Below are 22381 nucleotides of genomic sequence, written 5' to 3' on the forward strand. Positions count from 1 at the left end.
CGGGGATGGGGGGGGGGGGGCAGCGCCCATCGCCCCTCAGCACCAGCCCCATCCTCTTCAGGCTTTAGGAACCCCTGAGCCCATGGGGTCACAGAGCCTGTAGGGTTGGAAGAGAGCTCCAAGATCACCTGGTCCAACCACCCCCTGCCACCACTGTAACCCACTAACCATGTCCCCAAGCACCATGTCCAGCCTTTCCCTGAGCACCCCCAGGGACAGTGACTCCACCACCTCCCTGGGCAACCCGTCCCAGTGCCTGACTGCTCCTTCTGAGCAGAAATGGCTCCTCATTGCCAACCTGAACCTCCCCTGGTGCAACCTGAGGCCATTCCCTCTGGTCCTGTCACTGGTTACCTGTGAGAAGAGGCTGACCCCAGCTCCCCACACCTTCCTCTCAGGTACCTGCAGAGAGCAAGGAGGTCTCCCCTGAGCCTCCTCTCCTCCAGACTAACCAACTGGTCAGAAGCTCGCACAGTTCTCTCCCTGGAAGAGGCTGATCCTTGCAAGCAAGAGAGCAGGCTACGTTTAGGACATCTGTGAATATGCCTTTTGGAGACATGTGAATAAGATACTCAGCCTGATCAAGACCTGGTCCCTTGTACATGTATGCATGGCCAAAGCCAACTGAGGCAATGACCAGAAGCAAGAGTCAAGAATCTGAGGTCAAGCCAGGCCAAAATTATTAACCAAAGACCTCATGAGGACAAGAACAATGCTCAGTTTAACTGGAGCCAAACTGAAAATCAGAATGCCAGAATAACCCGGAAAGGCACCAAACACTGTTAGGGAGCAGAGCCCAGGCAAGAGCAGGACAGGTACTGGGGGGTGCAGGTACAAAGATGAGGATTTGGACAGAACAAGAGCAGATCAAAACACTGAGCAACAGAACAGAGATGAAGAATGAAACTTTTCCTGAAGTCCTGTCCAAGAGACACACGTCATCAGCTTGCAAGCTCTAACCTAATTGTATCTGCCTAAAGGGCTGGGAGCCCAGCCAAGCCTTATCAAGAATTTCTCTGTTATTGTCCAGGAAAAGTCATTCACAGTCTGGGACAATTTGCATATGCTTCCTTCTAGGTAAGATTTGATGCCAATAAATGACGGCTAGCACCAGCCAGCCAAAACACAAAACAAAACAAACTCCAGCAGATATCTGTAGAGGCACGAAATCATGATATGTTGCCCTTATAGCAACACGTTTTCTGCATCCCATCTTCTTCCCGCTCCTACCACTCTGCCCCAGTGATGACACCAACACAGTGGTTTGCTTCTTTGAGCCTGAGAAATGGTCAGACAGAAAAAAGATCTGTAACCCATTGGTTACCTCAGCAGACATCGCCTCCTCAGCCCTGTGATGCTCCACACAGACCGCTCCTTACTGCATTCCCCTTGTCGCCCTGTTCCTGGGGGTGGCTGGTGTCGGCTGAGATCATTTTTGACCCTTTGAGGTCTGTCTGTGTGGAGATTGTTTTTAGACAGCACTGCCCTCCCCTTTCTGGGATCTGTTTGATGCATTTAATACCATTTAATTTTATGCATATATATCAATACTATACTTATGACAGATTATGTATAAAAGTATAATCTGTCATAAATCTATTTGCTTTTATTATATTGGTAAGTTTGTAATCTGCATTCTCTCTGCCATGGTATTAAGTCTGCTGAATCTACGATTATTTTCAAAACATATCTGCTGCAAGATTACTGACTTCTCCCACCTCAGATCACCTTTCTACTACCTTCAGCTTCTTCTGTTATTAATTGGCACTATACCCCTAATACCTGTTATATACACACACTTATTTCTGAGTAAGATCCAATAGCTTTTACCCACATATATATCTGCCTTATTAATCACAAAAACAGTTGCTAGTGGTGAATCACGGAATCCTATGAATGTGTTGTCTCAGTCTGTATACCCACAGACCTAACCATTTTGGATCATCACAACAGGAAAGCAAGGGAAGATCCTGGGCCTTTCAACAGATTGCTCTTCCCCTATCCATTCTCCACTCAATGCCCTTGGATTTTGAAATGCACCTCTGTGTAGAATTTGCATTCAGCTTCAGTAAGGCCTAGATAATGAGGGAAAAAAAAGCCAATGCCCTGGGCTTAATCTACATATGCAGCCTGTATGGTGAAGTCTCCCTGTTCCAGCTGAAGATTTGTGAGAGAGCTGCCAGGAACAGAACTGAAGAATGGAGACAATCAGTCACATCCTTCTGAGCAGCACAGCAAGCAAATCAGCAAAGCATGGGGGGAAAAGGGGGAAAATAGGAAAATTATTTCAGTTCGCTAGCCAGGTATCTCAGATGAAGGAGCAACAGCCTTCCCGGCTGGTAATTTCTCCAAGTGATGGTCTCCAACAACTCTAGTCCTTTGGTTTGGAACCTGGCCACTGAAAACTCAGTGAGCTCTGAGGCAGATGTAATGGGATGAGTATTGGTTTCTAGCTCAGTTTATGCAAAGCTTTTCATACACACACCGACAATAAAACAACCCAAAACACTTGCTGTTATTGCAGTAACAGCCCAGTCTTTGATATCCATTCTTCAGCACAAATAGAAGTAAACATTATCAGTCTTAGTTAATAGGACAATTAATGAAGACAGACTGCTAAAAAAAAAAAAAAAAAAAAAAAGGGTAAATTTCAATATAGTTGCTTTGATTCATCCCTTGTCTCCTCATATTTATGTAAAGCATAAAAAAATGTATAGGAAATATTTCCCAAATTACACAAGCATATATATATACATATATATATATATTAACATCTTGCCCCCAATAAAGTGGATGAAAGTTGTATCAAGATAACCAAGCATACACATTTTGTGCTAAAGGTATAATTGAAAATAATTGTGTAAATATTAACACAAGCATACTGAAATACAGTGCAGAAATAACATTTTAGACTGACCATTCTATTTTGCTAAAATATAAGTTAGCCATTTTTTTATTTCATCAAAAAAAAAAATTCATCTACAGAAAATTGTTAGTTCTTGAGCTCTGAAGTACTTCCAACTGAAGTCTGGACCGCTAAATCTCAGAAAAATCTCTTCATTCATTTAATGTCAGAACTTAGCTGTAAGTCACAGAAGAAAACATTATGACAGCTTGTAGCATTAAGTTTTTAATTTTAAGCCCCTCACAGTGACATATGTGGAACAGGCAAGAAGGGAAGGGAAAAATTTACACAAAATACGTTCAGCGTTCATGCTAAGAAGGCAAACTGTTCTGTTTAGTGGCTGGACAAGTCCCTGCTTCTGTTTCAGAGACATATGCTTTACTTCATTATTTTTCAGTGAACTGACGACATTTAAAAATACCAATTTAGAGACTTGTAAAAACCGTATACGTGTATTAGTATTATTCCATTAATCCTCTGCCTTGACAGAACAGCTGTGTGTAAACAGAATGACTACAGTCCCTTCAAGAATTAGTACACTGTGGCTTACATCTTGATTGTTACACTACCGAAAAACATCACAGATGTCAGTAATTGCAGGAAACACTGATTCATCTTAACATTTTTGCCATTCATGGTTGTTGTCTAGTCACCTTACCAGAAACAGTTCTTAAATGACCTTTCAGTAGCACAATACAGAAGAATGATAAAAAGCCGAAGTCAACAACAGGAGAAAGTATAACAAAGTCACATGCTTTGTCATCAATTTAACATATGCCCAATTAGAGTCAAGTGATGGAAAACCACTGAAAGCACTTTGTAAAGGGATATACTTATTACTTCATAAATGTGTGAAACCTCATGTATTTTTTGGTCTATTTACTACGAAAGCATTCCTCACCGACAGGATGAAAATTCAGAAGCCACAATTACTACATTAGACTCTGGCTACTCCATTCAGCACATTGTAAACAGTTCAATCTTTAAGTATTATTTTTAAACCTTCAGTCCTACCGATGGCAGACACAAGGATGAGTAAACAGTTTTAAAAACATAATGTGAATTTATTTTTTTTTTTACTTCATCACGTATGATTAATTTTGTAGAAATAATAAAATCGGAAATAGTCCATCATGTATATTTTAATCATCCTTAAGGCAAGCATTATTTCTCCGGTGTTAGGTACAGTGTAGTAGTTTGAATTCATATAAAAATAGCAAATTCCTGAAAGTATAACACCATAACAAAAATGCTAAAACAAACACTGACAAAATGAGCCCTGTACCAGAATTTACAGTCACGTACTATGGTCTGACATGGATGTTTCTAGCATCATATCGCTTTCATTCATTTCAATCTCAAACGTTTCTTCCAATGGACGACTGGTATCTGTACTTTTCCTTTGATGTGATGTTTCTAACGTTACTATACCGCTCTCATCCAGAGTCTGTCTCTCTATGTCGAATTCTCTGAAATCCCAGGGAGGTGAAATTATATTCTTTAACGTCTTCATTGTGTGTACATCAAAGTCGTAACATCTTAATTTGTCTTTGATTTCTGTTCCTAGGAAAACAGTCAAACCATTAGTTTATTCCACATGAATGCTCCCAAACATCCATCTTAAAAAGCTATCAACTACTAAAACTATTAGAGTTCTTTGTATTCAGAACAGCAAACTGTTGTTGCTGCTAAATGACTGAAGTCTGTAATAGAGTTGGTCTGACACAATCCAGATGACTCCTTGTTTAAAAGAAAAAATAGCACAACATGCTAAATAAGATTAATATTTGAAGTCTTATTAGAAGTAATTGCCAATTCCCTTCCATGTGAGGGTTTTTTTTTGTTGTTTAAAGTTACACGCATCATGGTTTGCATCAATGTATAGCACACAGCTGCGTGGCCGTTCTGTATGCGTTAACTGACTATGTGGAGCAAAGCATTATTGAGAAGAAACAGCTGCTTCAGCTGTGTGAAAAATGTGCTGGAGAACCAAAGAACACAGCTGACTAAATGGCTTCAGCTTATTATCATGCAGATTGGACATCAACTTTCTTCATTAGTGATAAATTAAGCTTAATGAAGCAGAAATATGTTGCTATAAAGTTTTTTGAGGGGGCAGAAAACTTTCACAGAATATCTCAGACCACAGCAATACAATGTATTACTGTTATAAAGATGTTTTTAAACCACGTGTAAAGCTCTATTTTGGGAGGCAGCAGGATTCCTCCTGTCTTCACAGACCACAGTGTCTATATTGTGAAAATACCTCGCTCATATCACTCTGCAGTACTATAAGCTGAAATCAAGACCTCTGAGTTTTTAATCTTAATTTCTATTTTATCCCCACCCCCCTTCACTGGTTTCTAAGCAATCAATACTTTCTATAAAAGAAACCATCATTGGTGCCTCCAATAGCAAAGTACTTAACTTTCTCTGCAGCAGTAAGAATTATCTACTTCCATGATGCTTACAAAAAACAAGAGTTATCTGCAAATGCCGATCAGTTTTGACTTAAGTTTTCTGTCATTTTTTAAAATATACATATTCTACTTTCAGTTAACTTAGGTAAACAGACTACACCACAGCCTTAATGGTAGACAGTCTTTTCTTGATGTAAGAGCAAAGACCTCTCTCAAAGGATTCAGTGACTTTAGCAGTCAGCATAAGTGACAGACTTACCAATGTAAGCTTCGGAATCACCAATATACATTTCTATGCAATGGCCAAGCATCGTGACTGAAAATGTGTCATCCCTTCTAAGACCAAGTGCCTATTAAAAAAAAAAAAAACAAATAAAAATTATTCAGCTGTAAATAAAACCATTTACATCTTAAGTACGCTACTCTATTTGTTGCTTTGTTGTTCGACAATGCAATCAATGTAGTCTTTGCTATAAATGCAAAGCATTGTGCAAACAAAATATTTCTGTATGAAATGGCTGAAGAAAGCAAAACAAAAATAAAACCAGAAATGGGCGTGTGTCCAGACAGAATAATTCATAAATCATGAAGTAAAATATACTAAAATAATTCTAAAACCTGAGGAAATTATATACGTATAGCTAAACTACAATTGATAATGAAAGACTGAGACATGCTTAAGTTATTACAACTAAATTTATGTAATATAAGCTTCTAGGTAAACAGAACTACGGCTGAATTCTCAAGCCAATCAACTTGAATGCTGAAAACTTAGCACTCAAGGAAATTCACTGTTACTCCATGAAAATGTGAAATCACCCAAACTGCCCTGGAAATAGTGATACACAATTACCACATAATAAAAATAATTCCAAAGCAACAGAAAGTGGCATATTTTTAAAAGCTGCACTTAGTGAAAAATTTCTACTCTGAGGCATATGTTGGAAGTATTTCCAATCATTTTGTGAGAATGAAAAGTTTATGTACATACAACTCAATTAATTGTTTACAAGAAAGAAGGATCCAACTACAACATTCCAAAAAGTAGCTTTCTTTTTAAACCTACTCAGTAGAAAACTCAGGAGGACTTTTTTTTTTTTAATTAAGATTATAAAATAAAAACTAGTTTAAGGGTTGAATAATTGTTGGTTCTCTGTTTCAAAAGAGGCACAGAATGAACTGGTAAATACAGAATCTGTTACCAGAGTCATAAGGCTGTCACATACCGTATGAAAGTAGTCGATTGCACTTTCAAAATTGCCCATCAGACTATGTATGTAGCCAATGGCAGAATAAGTAGAAGCGTTTTGAGGAATTAGTACTAGAGCCTGGCGATGGTATTCCAGTGCTTCTTCGTATTTCCTGTTAGGGTTAAAACCAGAATATCTATTATTTCAGGGTGAAAGAGGTTTTTATTGCGCTATATTGATAATTTCCTTAACTCAGTGGCAGGCAATCCTGTCAAGAACCTTAAAATTATTGCTTCATACTCAACATAAAAGAATGCATGGGAGTCACGGATATTGATAATTTTCTTCCTCAACATAATTGAGAAATCATTGTTCCCGTTATGTAGCACAACAGCTGTCTGCAGCTAGGCCCCATTTGGAGAGGATCTTAGCAATTTGATACGGTAAATTGCTTTAGATGTTGAATGTTGCTCCTTGAAATATTAGGTTTCTTTCTACAGCTCTCATTTTTCTCCCCAGGGGAGCAAAGGAGCAATATAAGACTAAATCACTCATTGTTCAAAATGAGAAAAGCTCCCCAGGCAGAAACTACACAACCCTTAAGTGCTGCATACACTGGTACTTCCAACACTTCCATTTTGCTGCTGCCTCTATCAGAGAAGAAAAAAAAAATTACACATATCCATAATTTCTTTCCAATACCAGCCACACTTTCTTTGAAAATTCTCTTAGCTAGGCTGCTTATTGCACCCGTTATTTTACAAACCAAGGATTAAATGTACCGTATGACGCTACTCTGGGAAATTAAATTGCCACTTTCAACAACCTAGTACAAGCTATTAAAAATAAGGATAGCGATTGTCTATTCAGAAGAAATTTTAATGTCTCTAATTGTAATGAAATTATAACAACTTCATTTGTTGGTGTTAACAGAGGGCGTTAGGTAACCAGGCATAAAAATTTGCATCTGTTTGCCTGCTGCACAAAACTTTCACAGTCTGAATTCTATTTTCACTCATACTATTTAGCTGTCCAATTAACTACCAGTGTACTTTAACATGCTGCTTTCAAATTTCAACTACGTAGTACTAGTGAGCAGTCACACATCCAGTAAGTTTTTCATAAAAGCAACAATGTGCATTATGAACACTACTAAAATCAGTTATGGACACTTTTTCTTGTTAAAGAATACGCAGAGCTGACTAAAATCATCTTGATTTTCATGAAAGATAGCTTATAAGGATGAAGAAATATATTAAGTTGGCTTTCTGAACCTGAATAACAAAATGCAAGTTGTCCTAAGTGTGATGTAAGCAGTTACTAAATTACTGCAAGGAATTAAAAAAGATTAAAGAAATTATAACTGAAGTATGCATTTGGAAAAAATAAAAAAATACACCCTGCAATGATAGTCATAAATAAATCACAAAACCAGTGTTTTTTGTTTGGTTTTGGAAGAACGGGTAACTATTATACACTGGTATTTCCCAATGAAAATGAAGAATTCAAGCAATTCAAGCACAGAGCAATTCCTACCAAAGTCAAAGCAGAAGCATGACTTATATGTACCAGAATCACTTTCATTAGCAACTCAGAAACAAAAGTTACAGAATATACCAATCGGACAATTAAAACCATGACAGAAAACCATACAGTACTGATTAATACAAAAGACAACACGGGTTAAAATCAGATTAAAGTAATTAAGGAGAGAACATTTCTCCATGTTAAAACTGTTAATGCTTTCATACATTCTTTGCACTTCCTTTGTCTCATCCTAGAATAGAAATATGAAATGAAGTATCAACTAGTTCTGTTCTTAAAAAACACAGTAACATTTTATTGTTGTGTTAAGGTCACTGAACACTGCACTTAAATAAAAAAAAAAAAGCCCAAGCACTGATCCAAGCAATCAATCAGCACAAAATCACCTTTAAGCCAGCTAAATCACTGCACATAGTCAAGTATGTCAGGACTGGGACAGCAGCCAGCTTGAATTGAGACCCATCTGAGAATCTGAAAGCCTATGATCAAATTTCTATCAAACAAGAATCATCAGGTAAAAGATGCTTCTACGTTGCTTTCACATGGCACATAATCTTGATGGAAATAAGAAGGAAGCCTATCAAAAATACATTTGTGTAGTACTCCAGATAAAAGGTAGCTCCTGTACCGTCACTTACTTGAGTTTTCTACAGACATGTCCTAAGTTGTTCAATAAAGGCTCCCACTTATCAACTGTTACCTGCAAAATAATGCAACAATTCAAGTAGAATCACAGAAAGGTTTGGGTTGGAAGGGACCTTAAAGCCCACCCAGCTCCAACCCCCTGCCACGGGCAGGGACACCTCCCACCAGAGCAGGTTGCCCACAGCCCCATCCAGCCTGGCCTTGAGCACCTCCAGGGATGGGGCACCCACAACTTCTCTGGGCAGCCTGTGCCAGGGCCTCACCACCCTCTGAGTAAAGAATTTCTTCCCATTATCACATCTTAATCTAGATTTTAGTTTAAAGTCATTCCCTCTTGTCCTATCACTGCACTCCCTGACCAAGTGTCCCTCCCTCACCCTACTGGCCACACTTCTTTGGATGCAGCCCAGGATGCAGTTGACTTTCTAGGCTGCAAGCACACATTGCTGGCTCATGACAAGCTTCTCTTCAACCAGCACCCCCAGGTCCTTCTCCTCAGGGCTGCTCTCAACCTGTTATCCACCCAGCCTGTGTTTGTGCTTGGGATTGGCCCAGCCCAGATGCAGGACCTGGCACTGAACTTATTGCAGCTATCTTATAACAAGCGTAACATTCTGCCACAAAATACAGAACTTCCTGGAGTTTTATGAATAGTTTTATGGCCATGTGTATTATTAGGAAACATACCTCATTTCCAATAGCTTTGATTTTTTCCAGTGCATCAAGAAACCATTTTTCTGCAGTTTTCCAGCTAAATATCGGGGGTGGGGAGGAAAGAAAAGTAAATCAGCAAAGAGTTCTCATCAGCAGAATGAAGAAAATTGTATTACAATCAACAGTTCTTTGACATTACTTGTTGCATGAGTGAAATTATCTGTAAGAAAAAAAATAGTAATTACGTTCAGCTGTATTTTGCTTACTTCGCTGTGTGATCTTAACAGCTGACAAGACAAAGCTAAAAAAATCAGAAGCAAAACAAGAATGTTCATTAAACAGTTCTTATATCCATTATTTTTTTTTGGAATACATTAGTAAATGTATTGGCACATTGCATTTCAGAATAATCCATAATTAGGACTATTTTTGCAAGCTTACTCTCCGTTTTGAAATGCGACCACTCCGACTTCATGCATAACAAAGGGATCTTCAGGTGCAATGCTTAGAGCTTGGCTGAAAAACCTTTCAGCCAACTTAGAGTTGTTGGTCAAGCCATATTCCAGTCCAATGTAGAGCATTGGCAAGTGACACCTAGGAAGAAAATCCATGCACTTCATCAGGAACAGTGCCACAAACTAAAAAGAAACACCAACTGTGTTCTCATATGTGCATGTAAGCTAAAAGCTGATTTTAAATGGACTACTAACTTAAAGGGTGGTTAAAGGGACTTTCTACCTGCAAGCTATTGAAAAAAGTTTGAACTCCAACATGAATTGTAACAATCTGGAATTACATGCACGTATTTCTCAGTGCTTTAGTTCTGAGTTTATTTCCCCCAGTTTCCTCCCTAGATTTCATTTAGGAATGGAAGAAGCAATAATAATGGGATTGCATTTACAAATAACTACATCAAAATACAATAGTTTTATATGCAATATGACTTTGTTAGTCCATTACTCATTTTACAGCCTTCTCCACGGTATGAAACAGCTGTTCAAGATACTATTATACAGCACTTTATGATCTGGTAGGACAAACACACAATTCACACATTTTAGAGAACTCTGTTAGAATAGAGATTACCTGAATAAAAACTTGGACTTTAGAACTTCCAGAACTACAACAATAATCAAGTACAAACAATGCAGTCAAATACAGACAAAGTTATTTTATCCCTGCCCTCCTTTTTATTCTCTACCAGAGAGATGTTGCATATAATTACCTACTGTTTAAAAGCGATACAGTTAATTTTTCTATACTATTTATAGATTAACTTCAGTTTTTCTGAATGATTTTTTTTGACATACCCTTTCATGAGCTGTGCAGCTGTGAAATACGCAGCCATTGCTTGGTCATGCTCACTCTCAACTGCAAATGAATGTCCATACGCTATCCATGCTGGTCCATAGGTTCTCTCAAGTGTCGTAGCTTTGCTAAAAACAAGAGCAGATCACAAGCAAACATTTGAAATGAACTTCCATGTGCTTCAGATGACTACTTACAATACTGTGTGACAGAGATATCTATTACGATAATCTTCTGTAATGACCACTGGTAAATGAAGCTCATTTTAAAAGTCTGAGCAGCTCATTCACTGCCTTCTCTTGAATTCAATTCAAATGCTTCACATCCATCTTGAGTTCTCTATGCCTCCTTCTGAAGCAACCAGAACGATACTTTCTTTAACACACTACTGCGCACTGCCCAGATATACCATCTACTGTGTTCAGCATGATGTCCTACTGACTCCAAAAACAGCGATATAGGAGCTGGTATTTTTATCCATAGCCTCTCCAGATACTTTCCTAACAAATTACTGCTTCGTCCAGTTATCACTAGCCTTGTAGTTGTACATCATCATTCTTCCCCAAGAAATTCAGGCATCTCATTACTATTCTACTCTTGCTAGACCTCTTTTCCCCTCTTTGCCACGATTACTCTGACTTCTGTGGGGTTTTCTTCCCCTCTTCCCCCAACACATATATAGGACCTTCCTGGCTAGGGATGCTTGCATATTTAATAGTGATGTTCTTTATTTCACCCCTCAAACTACTTCAGGCTCTCAGGACAACTTCTTGAAGAATTTTACTGAGCACACTGCTAATTGCCAGGAATTTAAATAGGCTATTCAGAATAACCAGACATTCAAATAGTCTGTTAGTGACTCATCTTTACATATATTGCCAGTCTTTAAAGGTCTCCAAAAGAAAAAAGAAAGCCTTACAGATTGGTTTAAGGCTTCTCAGTTTAAGCTTTCAGTACCAAAATAAATGCTGTACTTCACAGCCAGGTTCTGCTCTCTGATGCTGACAATCAATACACATACAGAACACAGCAAAGGGCGCTGGGCTTCTCTGACAAACCAAGGCTGTTTGTGCTAAGAAAGAAAATCCTGCCATTTGGCTGTCTAATTCTGTCTAACTCTTCCCTTTTAGATATGCAACCTGAACCAGGGAGAATGCTTGAGTATCCTTACACTAAAAAAATGAGGCTTGATTACCTAGTTGTAATTAGCTTGGCATCATAAGCAAGTGCAGTGACTACACCCGCTAATAACAGGAATGTAAGTGGCACGAAATTTCAGGTAAGCCTCTAAATTATTTTTAAAGTATCTGGAAGATTTAGGTCTAAGTTGCCATACCAGAAACAGGTTATAAAAAAAGGAATAATTTATCAGTAACCAGCATACCAAGGCTTCTGCTTACTGTATGAGCTTATCAACAAATGTGGATGTTAAATATTTACTTAGCAAATGAACAACAGATTCAGTAGAGAAAACTAGAAAAACAAGTTTTACCTGAGATATCTTCTAGCATGTTCATTTTTGTGGCCAACCATGAGATAGTAGCATCCTACTGCAAACCATGACACCTACACATTAAAAATAGAATTATTATGAGATATATCACCCTGATTTTAGCAAAGCATCATCATAAGTGATAAGTAACAAGGGAACACAACTATAAAAGCTATGAATGTTTTCACAGACATCAGTCAGCTTTTCGATTTGTTTTACATCACAGACAAGCTAGAACTGCTGGCAGCTGTATGTCACTACAGCTGCCTCAAAAAGAGGCCTTTTTGTTTAGCCTCAAAAAGAGGGCTAAGTGGAAAGCTTATTGCTGTCATCAATTTTATCTAATCATAGGGAATACAGGAGACTGAGCAACTCTTCTCACGAGGTGCACAGTGACAGGACGGGAGGCAGTGGGTACAAGTTGCAACACAGAAAATTTGATTGAATAAAAGGATTCGATTTTCACAATGAAGGTGATCAAACATTGCAATAGGTTGCCCAGAAAGGCATATCCATCTATTATTGTAGCACTTTCTAAACGATTATGCAAAGTGAATTCTTCATGTTGCATGTTTTACAGGTACTTTAATAAAAAAATCTACCTTAATATAATTACAATGTACAGAAAAAAAAGAATGACCAATTTTCACCAGCTCCAATCAAAAAATATTTTATTTATTTATTTTTAATATTCTGTTGCTCAAACTGACTATTATGTTATAGGTGACAGCAAATAAAAGCTAAAGAAAACTACTTGGTAGTGAAGGCATAGAACAACTTACAGGATTATTTGGGTACAGGTCGACCAGTTTATGAGAAAGATAGAAAAGTTCTGCACAAGGGAAAAAAAAAGACAAGAATATTAAAATATGATAAAGCATAAGATGTTTCAAGTTCTCCTTTAGCTTTCTATAAAAACAGGAAGCATGTCTAGAGTTACTAATACACAATAAACAAAAACATTTTAGTGGTAATGCTTCAGACTGCCTCAAAACGGATATACTTTTGCAGTTAGTTAAAAAAAACAACCTAAGTCTTCAGAGCACACAAACAAGCAGCTATACATCCCACTCCTTAAGAGTTCTGCAACAAATTGGGTCACTAAATTACATTAAAGTAAAGATCTGTAGTATAGTACACTTAAACATGGTTTAGCTTTCTACATCTAAAAAGTATAACATACTGGCTAGCTCAATTTCAAAACGAGAGTACTGTGCATTAATATGATGAAAATAGGACTTTTAAAGGTAAATAAATTGTTCCATTATTTGAAATAAATCTGTGTGATTACTTCTTAGAAAAAAAGAGGATTATTTTTTGTTAGAAAACTTGCTACAGATTTTCTAATAAAAATGGAAGTAATCAGATACGGGATAACAATTTTAATGCCTAAACAATTTCAAGGGAAATTGCATTACAATACACAAAACAATTTCATCAGAGCATGGTGCTCTTATATCAATGAGTTCAATTCTAGAGTGCATAGCATCAATTCTTTGCTTCAGAAAAAACAAATATGAGAAGTTGCTTGCAAAATACCAGTTTATTTACAAAAAGCTTCAAGGCAGACTTCAAATGAAGATCACAGTACTGGCCACATATTCAGATGTAGCTAACTGTCCTTTTCAGTTACTTTACATTAACTGAAGATAGAGAAGTAGCAGTGCACCTAATGACCTCTGTGTGTACATACAATGCACCATCCTTTGAGAGACTGCAAATCATATGAGCTCCTTATTCTATCTTCCAATTGGTTCTAAAGACATTCAAGCTCTTCACTTGATTTAGGTGTTTATATGCAGTCTGAAATGAGAAAAAGCCATCCCAGATGCAAGTAAGCTATTCTTGTAGTTCAGCAGAGGTGGTGTCTGATTATAAGCTTACTTGAACTATAAAGAGACCTTCACAATAGCAAAGGCAAGGAGAGACAGCATAGAAAGTCTTCTAACATGGAAAAAGCATGACCACCTGAGCATCCACACTGTTGAAAAGATCCTCCCAGTTTAAATTAATACATTTTATTTTGTTAAGGGGGGAAAAGTACACCTAGATTCTCTAGGAAGATCACATCAACACATAAATCAAAGAACTGAAATGCAGCACTGTAGCTCACGATTGCGAGCAAAGATTATTTGCACAACTACTTCCCCAACCCTCACCATCAGCTCTGAAACTGCCTTCTCTTCCACTTACCCGTTATTTTCTTGAAACTGCAAGTCAGAGGACAAATAAACAGGTTTTCACATCAAATTTTAGGGGTGGCTATTTTTTTAAATGGTCTGTAACAGGGTTTCTTGGCATCTTTAATTCCTTTGTAAAATTGAAACATGACAGTGCTCTTTTGACTCATTAAAAATGTTGTGTTTCTTACCGTTTGCTTTATTAAGCTCCACAAGCGTCCCTATATGCACAGGTAAACAGTTTGCATGGAATGGATCCTTTTCCATTACTCTAAAAAAATAAAATTAGAAAAAAATGATCTGTGATACGCATTTCAAAAACGTGTGTTTGAAACAGGCTGCTTTTATACTGTGTAATGTTCCAGTTAATTACCACTTCTGGCATTAGACAGCCATTTGTGACTAGAACATAACTACTGTAATACTGTAACATAATTACTGGTACAATAAAGGTTTAAGACCAGAAAAATAACTATTGATTTAGCTTAACAGGGCTAACACAAAATTTTGCTAAGCTGAATATAAAGTTAGAAGAAAACCAGAATACAGTATACTATTTGTTTGCAGGCCACTTCAAATTTAACTACCAGACAACATGGCTTATCCAACCTTTAAGTTGCACAGGCTGGACAGCAACTTTTCAGCAAGGCCTATATTTTCTGAGCTTAAGGAAACAGGCTCTGCAAAATTAAGCAGTACGCCAAAGGAAACATTTAGTTTCAGGAAAAGTATAAAATTTTAATAACTTCATTGGAGTTATTTACTTCAACAGGATCCTGATTTTACTCAGCTGTTCCAATTCACACGATCAGCATTCTCTGCACCTTTCCCCTAAGTCTTGCCCCTTTGTGTTCCAAGGGATACAAGGTGTCTTGCTGGGCACAAACTATGTATTTTAACTACCTGAAACCCTGTATCAAATTCTTAGGCATGTAATGCACTGAACAGTAAGAGTCACAGTAAGTCCAGTCATAATTATTATTCTACATCATACTAGAAAAGGAATCAAAGTTACTTTGTATACTTACACAGAAGTAAGCTTGTAACACATTTTGAAATCACAGTTATAATAATGTCTTTCAGCTAAGGACACTACTACATCCAGGTTTTCCTGAAGGCCGTCTACTGACTCAGGAATCAATGTTTCACTGGGTTTATTATACTGAAAGACAAAAGAAACACAATGTGCAAATCCAATCTAAAATCAAATGTTATAAAATACTGCTAAAATAATATAACTACATTGATGTTATGAATTTTAAGAAGCTTAAAGTTCGTAAGACCTGTATTTGCTCAAATGGTTCTTTGCAGTATGCTTAAAAGCTCATTTGGAAGATGAAATATGGTCGCCAGTGCATGAAGCGTAGGCTGTAGAAATGAATATTGAGTTATATAGAGTTGGCTTGCAGTGTTCTTATATTCTCTTTAGAAAAAAATATTTTGAAATATTTTGGAAGAATATTGTTATAACGTAGTAGTTTCAGGAAATTGATATTTTGCCTACATAATTAATGTATTCTCAAGAAATAAAGCTGAAACAGATGAGCTTACACAGAACTTTTCTAGCATTCAAAAAATGATACCTACTGTATCATAAATTTTAAAAATAACCAACGCTACAGAGCCCTTGATTTTCCAAAGTTTGGAATAAACAGAACCAAACAAAATTTACATCTGAAGTCAGGAATTTCATGCAACCCATCAGCTTTTTATTCCGTTTATGGTTTTACCTTCTTCAATTTATTCTCAAACAAAAAGTGCAGCAATTCTTGTTCTTCTTCCGTACATTGTTTGCTAAGAGGTAGAGATTCAAGAAGTTCTTTTTCTAAGTAAATTAAAAGAAAATTGAAATGGTCACATTAAAGAAAAACGGCAAGGTCAAATATCAGAGCTTAGAGATGCAAAATAACAGCACAGATGCACTAAAACATAGTAATACTAATTATGGAAATTAATGATTGAATTCTTACTTAGTTTTTCCTTGTAGACTTTTAAAATGGAAGGTTAATGACATAGCACCATTATTTTTATTTATGCTATACATCCAAGTTTACCACTCAGAATGTTCTATTAAATGCTGCCTACTATAGTGTAGCAAAACCCAACAGGGTTTTGTAAATCCAAAGGCTGTGAAGTTGGTAACACCAAGAAAAACTTCGTTTAGGTCAGGCAAAGAGCAGGGGAGCTTCTGGAGCTAACAAAGGAGACTCCTGGGTTCCTTTGTTCCTTTTAATTCTTAGCCTGGCAAAACTAACATCTAAAGTCCTAACACAAATTTGAACAGTTACAATTTTCGAGCAATTCAAAGTTTTCTTCTACTTTTTAACATAACCATTGCCTAGTATTTTCCTAGCACACGAGGGCAACCTGTACTTCATATTTTATACCCTCTTACTTGCAATACTGTTTCATTATCCAGGAAAAAGCATATTAGAAAGCAGCTAAATTGTACTTATATTAGAGAAATACTGCTATCCAGACCTTCTTGTGCTGTCAGCATATGGTGCGATGTTAAAAGATCAAACGCTTCGAAGCAGTAAACATCAAGCTTCAAGGCCTCTTTGTAGCTGTATGTTGCTAGGGTTCTATTATCCAAAGCATCATAGATCTTCCCTCGCAAAAGGCATATAGAGCTCTTGATCTGGTGGAAAAGCAGGGCTGGAGGTCAAAGACTGAATCAATGTTTGCAATTTGGTTTTGAGCACAAATCAAATGGGCTCCCTGAAAAGTAAAAAGCATTTCATGTATGATGGAACCTGGTTTCCTAGTGCTGTTTTTAAATATAATATTGTTTCTACAAGCTTAAAAATCAGACGGGCACTTCCAAGGCAATTCATCTCTCTTTACTTTTAAACCACACATTTCACAAAAAACAAGAAGTTCAGCAGAGTTGAAAAAGGCCAAATCAATGGACGCAACTGCTTTGAGAAAAAAAATAATTCTTCCTTTCAACCCAAAACAGGTTGTTTCAGAAACAAAAAGCAGTGAAAGGTAATTATTACCAAATTGAAGTTGTGCTAGGATGTCTAATGACGAACACATTCTTTCACGGATGAAACTCCCAAGGATGGGTGTTTTATTCAGTCAGAAGGCCACAGAATTGTCAGCACGTTATTTGGAGAAAACTTACACATTATGTATCTTTATTGTCACACTAATCAGACAGAAGTCCATATAAAAGAAAAAGCAGAGCTGTTTTAACAACCAATATGACCTAGGGGGCTGCCAAAGAGATAATAAACACTGTTACCACTTCACAGGCCAGTGACTCTTACTCCAGAACAAGTGTCTGTGCAAACCAAGCAAGTAAGACTGAAAAAGTGACATTCCTGGAGAAGAGTTTGGTTTAAGGTTTCTTGTAGCAATATCAACTTGACTAGCTCCCTCGTTTGGCAGGCCAAATCTACCCTCCTTGCATCCTTGAACTACATCAACTGCATTTGTAAAGATAAGGGCTGATGAAGTTGAGTTTTTGATGGGGTTATTTCTCAGCCAAAATAGTTGTTCAACAATTGGCCACCCAGACATTGGGGTCAGAGTACCACAAAACAGAAAATGGTGAAGGAGAATGAACACACAGCCAAATCTGAGGACCACCTGTGCTACACAGGTTTTTTTCCACTGAGCTTCAGAAATCTTCACCTTAATGCAACACAATTCTCACGTGTGACAAGCAATGTCCCACTGAGAACACCGTCTGAATGATTAAGGAAATCTCTGGTTAAAAAAATACCTGAAGGAGAGGAAAATGTGCTTTATTATCTCAGCACCTGCAGCCCAACTGCAATAAATGTTAGTTTATATTACAAAGACTGAAATTGCAGAATAGAGCTAGAAGACTCTAAAAACCAATGCTAGGTCAAGAACTTCCCACAAAGTGCCTGCAAAAACTCACAGAAAGTTGTTACAAAGCACTTTTAATTTTTGCAAATCAAGTTACTTTCATACAGGCAAGCTGACAGCGGACTTCTGATTGAAGAGAATGATTCAGCATTTCTGAGAATTATGTTATCCAGAAAGGAAAGCGTAAACACCTCGAGCTTCAGATTCATCCAGTTGCTAAATTACTTTTTGACTTCACACATTTTTTTCCTTGGTTATAAAAATACTTGCTTAAAAATTGTCACTTACAGAGGATTGCGACATCTCCCAGTCCGTGGTCGAGTCTTTTAATCCATTTTCATCCTTCAAGTACTTCTCAAAAAGTCTTTTGTTGATTGGCTCTTCCATATCAAGGATATCCAGGGCCTGTTGATGTTCTTTCGCAGCATACTAGCCACAAACACGTGCATGCAAAAAAAACAAGGTTGGGATTTGAAACATCTGTACATAAAGTCACATTTCAAAGGCACAGATTGTAACTGGTACTTACCAGCAAGGTTTTTTAGGCATGCAGAGTCTTATTTGGACACATGCCATTTTATAATCATAATCAACTGTTTTACTAGTCACCTATAATATACAACTTACATTAACAGAATTAGCACCTACAGAAAATTATTTGCCATTATGCAATCACAGAAGTAGATGTTCCTCTTAAAATAGAGAATGCAGGATTTAATAAAATACAGTTGACTTATTCTATAGTAAGCACAATATTTTATTTCATATTTTTGTATTTAATTTAGGAGTTGATTCTGTTTTGCTGTGAAAGCATTGCATTTTACCATTTACGTATTGCTTTTTATACGGAAGGACAAAGCTGCTAACTATATTTACACAATCATAAAGAACATCTCTTGATGGACTACAACCAATTAATTAAAAACAAACATGCAGACATGAGAGAAAAATCACTCACACTCTTGTATAAAAGGAATGTTTGCTTTCCTGGACAAAAGGTCAACTGGGTTGCTACGGAGTAGAGTACCACAATGGTACTCCACCAACCACAGTCAAAGTTAAGGGATGAAGAAATCAACTACCACAAGATGTAAGCCTGTTATTCCAATGAATGTCAATCCTCATACAGCTACGCTGTGTCTCAGCTACCTAATCTTCCAAAGACGCACCTCTTATTTAGTTTGCTATGTTTCCAATACTGATTAAAATGTGTACTCACGTGACATCTAGCTGCAAGGTAGCGACAGGCTTCATATAACTGGAAGAAAGATTTAATTTGTGTTAGTAATTAAGACAGCACATTTACTTCCACTGCTAGACTCCCTCTTGCTCTGTTTTTGGTTGTAGTTTCTTCAACCCGTTCACCTACAGAGAACTTTGCTGACCAAAATGACTAACTAAGTCTGTAACACTTTCTCTACTATTAAACTCCCACAGTCTAAGGACATAATATTCACTCGTGCCACATTTAGTAGTAGAGCAGAAGGACAATTGAAATAATTACACTTTAAATGACACCCCACCTTCCCATACCTACTGCTCTTCCATCCTTGGACTCCTCCTCTTCTCTCTCACCCCACCTTGGGCCAACACATAAAACAGTTCAGTTGGAAGGGACCTACAAAGATCAGTGTCCAACTGATGGACCACTTTGGGACTAACCAAGCGTTACAGCATGTTATTGAGGGCATTGCCCAAGCACCCCATGAGCACTGACAGGCATGGGGGTGCATCAAACACCTTGCTAGGAAGCCTCTTCCAGGGTTTGACAACCTTCATGGCAAAGATATTTTCCTTATCTTGTCCGAACATGGCTATACCTGGTTCAGATAAACTACATTATGCAGGCTTAACAATCAACCTTCCTGCAGACTTTAATCTCTGATGGTGAGGAAGCCACTGTGGTTAGCAGAGGTTTGTAAGTGGAACGGCAGTAATGTGTCCTTGTCCAAAATGACTTACCTTATCCAATTTACGGGATCGAAGGGCATGTGCTGCCCTATGATACTGAGCTGTCAGGTAAAGACACTGGGCCAACCAGTAGATATCTTGAGGTTCCTCTTAAAAATAAAGAAGAAAATATAAAATATAAATTTACAGTATTTTTAAACAATTTCATACAGAACATTCCGTTTTGCTTCCCTAGAAGAGTACTGGTTTTCCACTGTTCTAGCAACCTTTAAAGTTACTGTGTTTTACATACATATATTGTATATAAACAACTTATCTGTCTCTTAAAATGAACAAAACCTATTATATTTTACCTCTAAAGAAATCATATAGTGCTCTGGACAGTGAATACAATGAATCTTGTACTAGAGGTGTGTCATGAGAAGGAGATGACAGTGGTACAGATTTAAAACAAGCTGTTTGCAGGAGCTATAGGTTACCTTGCCCTTGGACACAGTCAGAACAGAGAAAAACAACTGAGAATTGGCTCTTTCAATGATCAGTAAGAACCCAACTACACTGAAACCTTATTAGACATCTGCACCTTGATGTTCAGCTCTCCTTCTGCCTGCCAGCATCAACACGCTCTGCTAACCTGGGTTCTGTTTGTCCTGAGCACCCACAGCAAAAGCACGTCCTGTAGGGAACTACTACTGTCTAGGTTTCTCCCCTACCACCTCTTCACTTGTGGGTTTGGCCAAACACTAACTTTAACACAAAGTTAAAAGGGAAGCAAGGCTGGCCCTGCTCCGTTTGGAACAACAGCACTCCAAACACCACAGAAAACCACTTGCACCAAGTCCAATTTTCAATGTTTAGCCAAGAAGCTTAAAATAAAGGAAAGAACAGAGAGCAAGGGTACCAGAAAGAAGTTACTGAAGAACAACGTAACAAACACCTACTTACCATGAGACAGTGAAGCTACCTTGTCTGCCCAAAACAGGGCACTTTGATATTGCTGCTGTAAAAAAAATAACAGGAATAATTACTATTTATTGTAGAGTAGTGTCCCGGGCTTACCTTGAAATATATTATACATAATTTCCATTTAATATCTTATTATGTGTGTATTCTCCAATGAACGGTGATTCACTTTTGAGTTCGTTCTAAGTTCAAAAATCAGTTTGAAAGGGCCAGCCCCGTTTCTTTTTGATGTCTTTCAAATGTCATTTGAGATGGGTTTGTGCATTTATTTTCAATTAAATGCAGGTATGTTTGACCAAAAGGCAAGTGCTAAATAATAACTTAATATTAATTAATTAATAAAAAGTGATTAGTTCATTTGCTGTCACTGAAAAAGTAGCATGAAACTACCCACCCTGGCAGTTAAAATAAATGTTTATTTTGGAAGAAAGACACAAAAGAAGTGACACAAACATCACTGCAAGAACATTTTGCAGCAGCATGTCTGATTAAGAAATGCTCATTTTCCACTCAGGACGCTTTAATTTCACACAAACCACAGTCTCTGTGGGAAGCAGGAAGGAAATTCTCCATTTGTTTGCATGGATAGCTTGAGTTATAAGCCCAGGGTTAGGGAGAAGGGGGTGAAATAGAGCAGAACGTTAGCAAGGAGAGAATGGAGCAGGGGGTGCAGGTCCTTCCCAGTAACTAAGCTACGTTTATCATCAGATTTGAGGTACTAGGAGAAAAACTCTGAAAACTGGTTGGAATTATTATCTGAAAAGATGAGCAGGGACTACTGATTTATAATTTTCACCCTTCTCCAAGCTGTGAGGAGGGACGATGTGCTTCCCAGGCCCTGCTGCACACCGCACAGATACCCTGGGGCAGCGACAGGACATGTAGCACTTGAAAAACCGTGATCACCCCTGCACCTCCCCGCAGGGTGACAGCCGTGGGGCTGCCTGGGGCCCCCCAGGGCTCTGCCGCCGCCTCACGCCTCCCCCCCAGGGCCGCAGCCCCAACGGCCGCCGCCCCGCGCCCCACCTGGTCGATGTACTGCCGCACCCGCTTCCGCAGCCGCTCCAGGTTCATCCTCCTGGAGGCTTTTAGGGAGGTTTTGGGGGGTTTGGGGGAGGTTTTAGGGGGATTTGGGGGGGTCCTGGCGGGGTGGCAGCCCCGCAGCGCTCACCCCTCCGCCTGCCCGGCCAGAGCCTGGCGGTGCAGCGCCCAAAGCCGCCCCCCTTCCGGCCCTCAATTCCGGCCCGCCCGGCCTCCGCCTCCCGCCCGGCAACAGCGCCCCCGAGTGCGGCGTTCCGCCTGATTTTTTTTTTTTTGGGGTGGTG

At 38.3% G+C, this 22381-nt stretch overlaps 1 protein-coding gene across 1 annotated transcript; it reads right to left on the minus strand.

Annotated features, from left to right (window-relative positions):
* Positions 1-3052: 3052 nt before the first annotated feature.
* Positions 3053-22258, minus strand: CDC16 (cell division cycle 16). Its single transcript, XM_027444728.3, has 18 exons — positions 22083-22258; positions 21039-21093; positions 20145-20242; positions 19402-19440; positions 18471-18611; positions 16821-16980; positions 16070-16164; positions 15368-15501; positions 14531-14610; positions 12942-12991; positions 12160-12233; positions 10670-10795; positions 9801-9953; positions 9393-9456; positions 8699-8760; positions 6552-6687; positions 5585-5675; positions 3053-4468 (listed from the first exon to the last, which is right to left on the minus strand). Exons 1-18 carry the CDS (start codon positions 22128-22130, stop codon positions 4203-4205), a joined length of 1872 nt encoding a protein of 623 aa, XP_027300529.1. The 5' UTR covers positions 22131-22258; the 3' UTR covers positions 3053-4202.
* Positions 22259-22381: the final 123 nt, after the last annotated feature.

The sequence above is a fragment of the Anas platyrhynchos genome, chromosome 1, assembly GCF_047663525.1.
Source record: "Anas platyrhynchos isolate ZD024472 breed Pekin duck chromosome 1, IASCAAS_PekinDuck_T2T, whole genome shotgun sequence".
NCBI classification, from domain to species: Eukaryota; Metazoa; Chordata; class Aves; order Anseriformes; family Anatidae; genus Anas; species Anas platyrhynchos.

Excerpts from the sequence above, each read along its gene's own strand:
- CDC16 (XM_027444728.3), bottom strand. The coding sequence starts at position 22,130 with ATGAACCTGGAGCGGCTGCGGAAGCGGGTGCGGCAGTACATCGACCAG. Across the intron at positions 14,611-15,367 it reads TGTTACAAGCTTACTTCTGT|AGTAATGGAAAAGGATCCAT; the intron begins GTAAGTATACAA and ends TTATTTTTTTAG. Across the intron at positions 6,688-8,698 it reads CATGTCTGTAGAAAACTCAA|GAAATACGAAGAAGCACTGG; the intron begins GTAAGTGACGGT and ends TAACCCTAACAG.